This window comes from Psittacula echo (assembly GCF_963264785.1).
Source record: "Psittacula echo genome assembly, chromosome: 31".
Classification (NCBI taxonomy): domain Eukaryota; kingdom Metazoa; phylum Chordata; class Aves; order Psittaciformes; family Psittacidae; genus Psittacula; species Psittacula echo.
In genome coordinates, this window is record NC_137766.1 from 43,782 (window position 1) to 54,551 (window position 10,770).

The 10,770-nt window shown below is 59.3% G+C and overlaps 1 protein-coding gene and 1 long non-coding RNA gene across 2 annotated transcripts; one reads left to right on the forward strand and one right to left on the reverse strand.

Moving 5' to 3' along the window:
- Positions 1-626: 626 nt before the first annotated feature.
- On the reverse strand, positions 627-5,569 carry LSM2 (LSM2 homolog, U6 small nuclear RNA and mRNA degradation associated). The gene is made up of 5 exons (XM_080636269.1): positions 5,521-5,569; positions 5,375-5,442; positions 4,480-4,510; positions 2,370-2,429; positions 627-1,580 (listed from the first exon to the last, which is right to left on the reverse strand). Exons 1-5 carry the CDS (start codon positions 5,521-5,523, stop codon positions 1,455-1,457), a joined length of 288 nt encoding a protein of 95 aa, XP_080492395.1. The 5' UTR covers positions 5,524-5,569; the 3' UTR covers positions 627-1,454.
- Positions 5,570-6,309: 740 nt separating this feature from the next.
- Positions 6,310-10,436, forward strand: LOC308231132. The gene is made up of 3 exons (XR_013958615.1): positions 6,310-6,664; positions 7,821-7,903; positions 9,932-10,436. It is a non-coding gene; the product is annotated as an uncharacterized lncRNA (long non-coding RNA).
- The last annotated feature ends 334 nt before the right edge of the window (positions 10,437-10,770 follow it).

Genomic DNA, 10,770 nt, shown 5'->3' on the forward strand with positions numbered 1-10,770 from the left:
CTTGTGGGGCTGGGGACACTTATGGGGCTGGAGGAGTCAATGAGGTCACTTGGGTTGGGGGGCACTTATGGGGCTGGAAGGGTTAAGGGGGGTATGGGGGCACTTATGGGGCTGGGGGCACTTATGGGGCTGGAGGGGTCAATGGGGGCACTTGTGGGGCTGGAGGCGCTGGGGGGGGGGGTCCCGGTGGGGTCACGTGGTCCCAGCGCGTTTCCCCCCCGCCCCCCCGGTACCTGCGGCTGAAGCGGCGGCGGCGGCGGCGGGAGGAGACACGTGGGGCGGGGGTCTCGGCGCGCACGCGCGGGACGGCGCCCTCCCATTGGCTCCCGCGGGCAGACGGGGCGGGGCTTCCGCAACCAACAGCGGGGAGCGAAAGCAGAGCGGCGCCGCCACGGCCGCAGCACCCCCTGGCGGCTGGGAGGTATAAACCCCCCCCCCCCGTTACCAAAAACCCGAGGTTTTGGGGACCCCAAATCCAGCGGAATTCGCCCCAAAACCGTCCCGGCCCCGGCAGCGCCCCAGGGAGAGCGAGAGAGAGCGAGAGAGCAGCGCCTTTATTGGGGGGGGATTTGGGGTGGTTCAGGGGAAATTTGGGGGGTTTAGGGAGAATTTGGGGCATTTTAGGGGGATTTTGGGTATTTTAGGGGAATTTTAGTTGGAATTTGGGTATTTGAGGGCCATTTGGGGTATTTTAGGGAGAATTTCGGGTATTTTAAGGCGATTTCAGGCATTATTGGGGACATGTGGGTATTTTTGAGAGAATTTTGGGTATTTTAGGGCGATTTGGGGCATTTTTGGGGAAATTTGGGGTATTTTAGGGGGAATTCTGGGTATTTTAGGGGTATTTTTTTGGATTTTAGGGGGAATTTGGGCATTTTAGGGGGAATTTGGGCATTTTAGGAGGAATTTGGGTATTTTAGGGGGATTTGGGGCATTCTGGGGGAAATTTGGGGTATTTTAGTGGGATTTGGGGTATTTTAAGGGGATTTGGGGTATTTTAGGGAGAATTTTGGGTATTTTAGGGGGATTTTGGGTATTTTAGGGGAAATCTGGGGTATTTCAGGGGAAATTTGGGGTATTTTAGGGCCATTTTCAGTATTTTAGGGGAAATTTGGGCATTTTAGGGGGAATTTGGTGTATTTTAGGGGAAATTTGGGTATTTTAGGGGGATTTGGGGTGTTTTAGGGCCATTTTGGGTATTTTAGGGCTATTTGGGGTACTCTAGAGGGATCTGGGGTATTTTGGGGGTATTTTGGGTGTTTCAGGGCCATTTGGGGTATTTTAGGGGGACTTTGGGCTGGGTTCGGCTGTTTCCGGCTGTGTCCGGGAGTTTCCGGCTGGGTCCGGGAGTTTCCGGCTGGGTTCGGGGGTTTCCGGCTGGGTTCGGGGGTTTCCGGCTGTGTCCGGGAGTTTCCGGCTGCGCTCGGGGGTTTCCGGCTGCGCTCGGGCCGCAATCACTGCTTCTGCTGCAGCGCCTCCTTGCGGGCCGCGTCCTGCAGCAGCTGCGTGTCCACCTCGTCCGCCGGGAGCTGCACGTAGCGAACCACGGAGCCCCGGATGAAGCAGTTCTTGACCGACAGCTGGGGGGCGCCAGAGACAACGTGGAGACCCCAGAGGGACCCAGAGGGACTCCATAGAGACCCCATAGGGACCCAGAGACCCCATAGAGACCCCATAGGGACCCCATAGGGACCCAGAGACCCCATAGAGACCCCATAGAGACCCAGAGGGACCCATAGGGACCCATAGAAACCCCATAGGGACCCAGAGACCCCATAGAGACCCCATAGGGACCCCATAGGGACCCATAGAGACCCAGAGGGACCCCATAGAAACCCCATAGGGACCCATAGAGACCCCATAGAGACCCCATAGGGACCCAGAGACCCCATAGAGACCCCATAGGGACCCATAGGGACCCCATAGAGACCCCATAGAGACCGCATAGAGACCCCATAGGGACCCACAGAGACCCATAGAGACCCCAGAGGGACCCGTAGAGACCCCATGGGGACACAGAGACCCCATAGGGACACAATGGAGACCCCACAGGGACCCCATAGGGACACTGAGAGACCCCACAGGACACCGAGAGATCCCATAGGGACACCACAGAGACCCCATAGAGACCCCTAAAAACCCCATAGAGACCCCCAAAAGCCCCATAGAGACCTCATAGAGACCCCTAAAAACCCCATAGAGACCCCCAAAAGCCCCATAGAGACCTCATAGAGACCCCTAAAAACCCCATAGAGACCCCCAAAAGCCCCATAGAGACCTCATAGAGACCCCTAAAAACCCCATAGAGACCCCCAAAAGCCCCATAGAGCCCCCATGGACCCCCCTGCCCCCCCGGCAGGGCCCCTCACCATGTGTGGGTACTTCTCGGGGTCGGTGACGCTGATGTCGGTCAGCTTAATGTTGAGGTACTGGGGGGAGATAGAGGCACCATGGACCCCCCCCAGCCCCACAGAAACCCCCCTTGACCCTCCCCAGCCCCATAGATCCCATCCCCAGCCCCATAGATCCCCTCCCCCGCCCCATAGATACCCCCCCAGCCCCATAGACACCCTCTCCAGCCCCATAGATACCCCCCCAGCCCCATAGATCCCCTCCCCAGCCCCATAGATCCCCTCCCCAGCCCCATAGATCCCCCCCAGCCCCATAGATAGCCCCCCAGCCCCATAGATAGCCCCCCAGCCCCACAGATCCCCCCCCAGCCCCATAGACCCCCTCCCCAGCCCCATAGATAGCCCCCCAGCCCCATAGACACCCTCCCCAGCCCCATAGATCCCCTCCCCAGCCCCATAGACCCCAGCCCCAGCCCCATAGATCCCCTCTCCAGCCCCATAGACCCCATCCCCAGCCCCATAGACACCCTCCCCAGCCCCATAGATCCCCTCCCCAGCCCCATAGATCCCCTCCCCAGCCCCATAGACCCCCTCCCCAGCCCCATAGATAGCCCCCCAGCCCCATAGATCCCCTCCCCAGCCCCACAGATCCCCCCCCAGCCCCATAGACACCCTCCCCAGCCCCATAGACCCCCTCCCCAGCCCCATAGATAGCCCCCCAGCCCCATAGACACCCTCCCCAGCCCCATAGATCCCCTCCCCAGCCCCATAGACCCCATCCCCAGCCCCATAGACCCCCTCCCCAGCCCCATAGATCCCCTCCCCAGCCCCATAGATCCCCTCCCCAGCCCCATAGACACCCTCCCCAGCCCCATAGATACCCCCCAGCCCCATAGACACCCTCCCCAGCCCCATAGACACCCTCCCCAGCCCCATAGACACCCTCCCCAGCCCCATAGATACCCCCCAGCCCCATAGATCCCTTCCCCAGCCCCATAGACCCCCTCCCCAGCCCCATAGATCTCCTCCCCAGCCCCATAGATCCCCTCCCCATCTCCATAGACAGCCCCCCAGCCCCACAGATCCCCTCCCCAGCCCCATAGATCCCCTCCCCAGCCCCATAGATCCCCCCCAGCCCCATAGATAGCCCCCCAGCCCCATAGATAGCCCCCCAGCCCCACAGATCCCCCCCCAGCCCCATAGACCCCCTCCCCAGCCCCATAGATAGCCCCCCAGCCCCATAGACACCCTCCCCAGCCCCATAGATCCCCTCCCCAGCCCCATAGACCCCAGCCCCAGCCCCATAGATAGCCCCCCAGCCCCATAGATCCCCTCCCCAGCCCCATAGACCCCATCCCCAGCCCCATAGACCCCCTCCCCAGCCCCATAGATAGCCCCCCAGCCCCATAGACACCCTCCCCAGCCCCATAGATCCCCTCCCCAGCCCCATAGACCCCATCCCCAGCCCCATAGACCCCCTCCCCAGCCCCATAGACCCCCTCCCCAGCCCCATAGATACCCCCTAGCCTCATAGATCCCCTCCCCAGCCCCATAGATCCCCTCCCCAGCCCCATAGATCCCCCCCAGCCCCATAGACACCCTCCCCAGCCCCATAGATCCCCTCCCCAGCCCCATAGATCCCCTCCCCAGCCCCATAGACACCCTCCCCAGCCCCATAGATCCCCTCCCCAGCCCCATAGACCCCAGCCCCAGCCCCATAGACCCCCTCCCCAGCCCCATAGACACCCTCCCCAGCCCCATAGACACCAGCCCCAGCCCCATAGACCCCCTCCCCAGCCCCATAGACCCCCTCCCCAGCCCCATAGACACCCTCCCCAGCCCCATAGACACCCCCCAGCCCCATAGACCCCCTCCCCAGCCCCATAGACACCCTCCCCAGCCCCATAGATCCCCTCCCCAGCCCCATAGATCCCCTCCCCAGCCCCATAGACCCCCTCCCCAGCCTCATAGACCCCCTCCCCAGCCCCATAGACACCCTCCCCAGCCCCATAGACACCCCCCAGCCTCATAGATCCCCTCCCCAGCCCCATAGATCCCCTCCCCAGCCCCATAGATCCCCTCCCCAGCCCCATAGGTGCCCCCTCCCTGCCCCACAGCCCCCCCATACCTGATCCACTGAGTGCAGGGTCCCGCAGATGCTGCAGAGAGAAACGGGGGGGTTCAGGGGGACCCAGATGTGGGGCTCTATAGGGAGTACAGGGCCTGGGGAGCCTATGGGGGTTCCATGGGGTCTCTATGGGGCTCTATGGGTCCCTGTGGGGCTCTATGGGTCCCTATGGGTCTCTGTAGGGTCTCTATGGGTCCCTATGGGTCTCTGTAGGGTCTCTATGGGGTCTCTATGGTCCCTATGGGGTCTCTATAGGTCTCTATGGTCTCTATGGGTCTCTATGGGTCCCTATGGGTCTCTGTAGGGTCTCTATGGGGTCCCTATGGGGTCTCTATAGGTCCCTATGGGTCCCTATGGGTCTCTATGGTCCCTATGGGTCTCTATGGTCCCTATGGGGTCTCCATGGGTCCCTATGGGTCTCTATGGTCCCTATGGGTCTCTATGGTCCCTATGGGTCTCTATGGGTCTCTATGGGTCCCTATGGGTCTCTATGGTCCCTATGGGTCTCTATGGGTCGCTATGGGTCTCTATGGGTCCCTATGGGTCTCTATGGGTCGCTATGGGTCTCTATGGGTCCCTATGGGTCGCTATGGGTCTCTATGGGTCGCTATGGGTCCCTATGGGTCTCTATGGGTCCCTATAGGTCTCTATGGGTCTCTATGGGTCCCTATAGGTCCCTATGGGTCCCTATAGGTCTCTATGGGTCCCTATAGGTCTCTATGGGTCTCTATGGGTCCCTATGGGTCCCTATGGGTCTCTATGGGTCTCTATGGGTCCCTATGGGTCCCTATGGGTCTCTATGGGTCTCTATGGGTCCCTATGGGTCCCTATGGGTCCCTATGGGTCTCTATGGGTCTCTATGGGTCGCTATGGGTCGCTATGGGGCCGGGCTCACCTGAGGTCGTTCTTCAGCTCCACCACCACGTCCTTGCCCACCAGGGACTTAAAGAAGGAGTAGAAGAGCTGCGGGGGGGGGAGGTCACCGGGAGGTCACCGCGGGGTCACCGCGGGGTCACCCCCCCCCCCCGGTCCCGCTCTCACCATCGCGGCCGCCGCTGCCCCCCCCCCCAGAGCTCCCGCCAGCCGCGCGCGCCGCGCTGGCCACGCCCCCTTCCGCTGCCGGCGCCACGCCCACTTCCCGCTTTGGCCGCGCCCCCCGCCCTCCCCCTCCCGCCGGCGCGCCGCCGAGGCCACGCCCCCTCCCGCCGAGGCCACGCCCCCCCCCCACCCGGACGCGGGGGCAGCGCGGGAAGTGACTCACCCCGCCCCCCTCCTCGGGAGAGCGGGGCAAAGGTCAAGGGGGGGGGACGGACGGACACGACACCGTCACGTGTGTCACGTGTCACGCGTGTGCCCTGTGTCCCATGTCACGTGTGGTACATGTCATGCATGGACGCGTGACCCCCCCCATAACCCGCCTGTGCCCGTGTGTGACGAGCACGTGCAACAGACGTGGGCAACGTGTACCCCATGTCCCATGTCCCGTGTCCCGTGTCCCGTGTCTTGTGTCCTGTGTCCCATGTCCCATGTCCCGTGTCTTGTGTCCCGTGTCCTGTGTCCCATGTCCCATGTCCCGTGTCTTGTGTCCCATGTCCTGTGTCCCATGTCCCATGTCCCGTGTCTTGTGTCCCATGTCCTGTGTCCCATGTCCCATATTCCATGTCCCATGTCCCGTGTGCCGTGTCCTGTGTCCTGTGTCCCATATTCCATGTCCCATGTCCCGTGTCCTGTGTCCTGTGTCCCATGTCCTGTGTCCCATGTCCCATGTTCCGTATCCCATGTCCCGTGTCCTGTGTCCCATGTCCCGTGTCCCATATCCCATGTCCCACATCCTCTGTCCTATGTCCCATATCCCATACCCCACATCCCGTGTCCCATGTCCTGTATCCCATGTCCCGTATCCCACATCCCACATCCCATGTCCTGTATCCCATGTCCCACATCCCGTGTCCCTCCCATCCCTCCCATCCCACGCTGGGCAGGAGCCGGGTGGGGACGGACCGGGCTGACCGGCCCCGTGGCAGCCCCGTCACCCATCCCCGTCACCCTCCCGTCACCCATCCCTGTCACCCATCCCTGTCACCCATCCCTGTCACCCATCCCTGTCACCCATTGCTGTCACCCGCTCCCGCCAGGGCCATTTAAGGGGAGCCCCACGGCCCCACAGCACCCACAGGAGCTTCAGGTGAGCCCGGACATGGGGCAAGGGGATACAGGGATATGGGATATAGGATATGGGATATAGGATATGGGATATGGGGTATGGGGTATGGGGTATGGGATATGGGGTATGGGGTATGGGGTATGGGGTGTGGGGTATGGGGTATGGGATATGGGATATGGGGTATGGGATATGGGATATGGGGTATGGGGTATGGGATATGGGGTATGGGGTATGGGGTATGGGGTATGGGGTATGGGGTATGGGGTGTGGGGTATGGGGTATGGGGTATGGGATATGGGATATGGGGTATGGGGTATGGGATATGGGGTATGGGGTATGGGGTATGGGGTGTGGGGTATGGGGTATGGGGTATGGGATATAGGATATGGGATATGGGGTATGGGATATGGGGTATGGGATATGGGGTGTGGGGTATGGGGTATGGGATATGGGGTATGGGGTATGGGGTATGGGGTGTGGGATATGGGGTATGGGGTATGGGGTATGGGGTGTGGGGTATGGGGTATGGGATATGGGATATGGGGTATGGGATATGGGGTATGGGGTATGGGGTATGGGATATGGGATATGGGGTATGGGATATGGGATATGGGATATGGGATATAGGATATGGGATATGGGGTATGGGGTATGGGGTATGGGGTATGGGGTATGGGATATGGGGTATGGGATATGGGATATGGGATATGGGATATGGGGTATGGGGTATGGGGTATGGGATATGGGGTATGGGATATGGGATATGGGGTATGGGGTATGGGGTATGGGATATGGGATATGAGATATGGGGTATGGGGTATGGGGTATGGGATATGGGATATGGGATATGGGATATGGGATATGGGGTATGGGGTATGGGGTATGGGATATGGGATATGGGATACGGGATATGGGGTATGGGGTATGGGATATGGGGTATGGGATATGGGATATGGGATATGGGGTATGGGGTATGGGGTATGGGATATGGGATATGGGATATGGGATATGGGGTATGGGGTATGGGGTATGGGATATGGGATATGGGATATGGGATATGGGGTATGGGGTATGGGATATGGGATATGGGATATGGGGTATGGGATATGGGATATGGGGTATGGGATGTGGGATGTGGGATGTGGGTCTGACCCCCGTGTCCCCCGCTATGGGGCAGGATGTGTGCCGGGGCTCAGTGTCTGCTCAATCTCCTGCGCTGGATCTGGGGCATCGTGCGGCGCCTCTGGGGGGGGCACGGAGGTGAGTGGTACCCATGGGGGGGGATGGATCCCATAGGGGAGTATGGATCCTATAGGGAGTATGGATCCCATAGAGGGGTATGGATCCTGTAGGGGATATGGATTCCATAGGGGGTATGGATCCCATAGAGGGGTATGGATCCTGTAGAGGGTATGGATCTCCTAGGGGGCATGGATCCCATAGGGGGGTATGGATCCCATAGAGGGGCACGGATCCCATAGGGTTACAGATCCCGTGGGAGGTATGGATCCCATAGGGGGTATGGATCCCATAGGGGGCATGGATCCCATAGAGGGTTATGGATCCCATAGAGTGTACGGATCCCATGGGGGGTATGGACCCCATAGAGGGTTATTGATCCCATAGAGGGTATGGATCCCATAGGGGGGGTATGGATCCCGTAGGGGGCATGGATCCCATAGAGGGTATGGATCCCATAGGGGGTATGGATCCCATAGGGGGGTATGGATCCCATAGAGGGGTATGGATCCCATAGGGTTACAAATCCCATGGGAGGTATGGATCCCATAGGGGGTATGGATCCTATAGGGGGGTCTGGATCCCATAGGGGGTCTGGATCCCATAGGGCGCATAGGGGGGTATGGACCCCATAGGGGGTATTGATCCCATAGAGGGGTATGGATCCCATAGAGGGTATGGATCCCATAGAGGGGTATGGATCCCATAGAGGGTATTGATCCCATAGAGGGGTATGGATCCCATAGAGGTTATTGATCCCATAGAGGGGTATGGATCCCATAGAGGGTATTGATCCCATAGAGGGGTATGGATCCCATAGAGGTTATTGATCCCATAGAGGGTATTGATCCCATAGAGGGGTATGGATCCCATAGAGGGTATGGATCCCATAGAGGGGTATTGATCCCATAGATTGTATTGATCCCATAGAGGGTATGGACCCCGTAGAGGATTATTGATCCCATAGAGGGTATGGACCCCATAGAGGGGTATGGATCCCATAGAGGGTATGGATCCCACAGGGGGTATTGATCCCATAGAGGGTATGGATCCCATAGAGGGTATGGACCCCATAGAGGGTTATTGATCCCATAGATGGTATGGACCCCATAGAGGGTATGGATCCCATAGAGGGTATGGATCCCATAGAGGGTATTGATCCCATAGAGGGGTATGGATCCCATAGAGGGGTATGGATCCCATAGAGGGTATTGATCCCGTAGAGGGGTATGGATCCCATAGAGGTTATTGATCCCATAGAGGGTATTGATCCCATAGAGGGTATGGATCCCATAGAGGGTATGGATCCCATAGAGGGGTATTGATCCCATAGATTGTATTGATCCCATAGAGGGTATGGACCCCGTAGAGGATTATTGATCCCATAGAGGGTATGGACCCCATAGAGGGGTATGGATCCCATAGAGGGTATGGATCCCACAGGGGGTATTGATCCCATAGAGGGTATGGATCCCATAGAGGGTATGGACCCCATAGAGGGTTATTGATCCCATAGATGGTATGGACCCCATAGAGGGTATGGATCCCATAGAGGGTATGGATCCCATAGAGGGTATTGATCCCATAGAGGGGTATGGATCCCATAGAGGGGTATGGATCCCATAGAGGGTATTGATCCCGTAGAGGGTATGGCCCCATAGAGGGTATGGACCCCATAGAGGGTATGGATCCCATAGAGGGTATGGATCCATAGAGGGTATGGACCCCATAGAGGGTATGGATCCCATAGAGGGTATTGATCCCATAGAGGGTATGGACCCCATAGAGGGTATGGACCCCATAGAGGGTATGGAATCCCATAGAGGGTATGGATCCCATAGAGGGTATTGATCCCATAGAGGGTATGGACCCCATAGAGGGTATGGATCCCATAGAGGGTATGGATCCCATAGAGGGTATGGACCCTGTAGAGGGTATTGATCCCATAGAGAGTATGGATCCCATGGGGGTGGTGGCACCCATTGGGGGACACCCTGGGGGGGTCAAGCTCACCGCTGACCCTTCCCCCTTTCTCTCCCCCCCCGGCAGTGACCCCCCCGCCTCCCCCCGCGCCTGAACGGAGGACGCTGGTGCCGGACAAGGAGGACTGAGCCCCCCCATGCGGACCCTGAACCCCCAATGGGGACCCTGAACCCACAATGGGGACCCTGAACCCACAATGGGGACCCTGAACCCCCCCATAGAGACCCTGAACCCCCCCAATGGGGACCCTGAACCCACAATTGGGACCCTGAACCCCCCCAATGGGGACCCTGAACCCACAATGGGGACCCTGAACCCCCCATAGAGACCCTGAACCCCCCCAATGGGGACCCTGAACCCACAATGGGGACCCTGAACCCCCAATGGGGACCCTGAACCCACAATGGGGACCCTGAACCGCCCCAATGGGGACCCTGAACCCACAATTGGGACCCTGAACCCCCCCAATGGGGACCCTGAACCCCCCCATAGAGACCCTGAACCCCCCCAATGGGGACCCTGAACCCACAATGGGGACCCTGAACCCCCCCAATGGGGACCCTGAACCCCCCATAGAGACCCTGAACCCCCCCAATGGGGACCCCGAACCCCCCATAGAGACCCTGAACCCCCCCCATAGAGACCCTGAACCCCCCCAATGGGGACCCTGAACCCCCCATAGAGACCCTGAACCCCCCCAATGGGGACCCTGAACCCCCCCATAGAGACCCTGAACCCCCCCCAATGGGAACCCTGAACCCCCCCCCATAGAGACCCTGAACCCCCCCCAATGGGGACCCTGAACCCCCCCCCATAGAGACCCTGAACCCCCCCCAATGGGAACCCTGAACCCCACTGGGACCACTCCAGGCAATAAATACCCTTGAAGCTACGTCCATGTCTGT

What these genes read in the sequence shown, in the direction of transcription:
- LSM2 (XM_080636269.1), bottom strand. An exon ending in CCCTGCACTCAGTGGATCAG is followed by an intron (nt 2,430 to 4,479) that starts GTATGGGGGGGC and finishes ATCTCCCCCCAG; the next exon opens with TACCTCAACATTAAGCTGAC. An exon ending in CCGAGAAGTACCCACACATG is followed by an intron (nt 1,581 to 2,369) that starts GTGAGGGGCCCT and finishes GGCGCCCCCCAG; the next exon opens with CTGTCGGTCAAGAACTGCTT.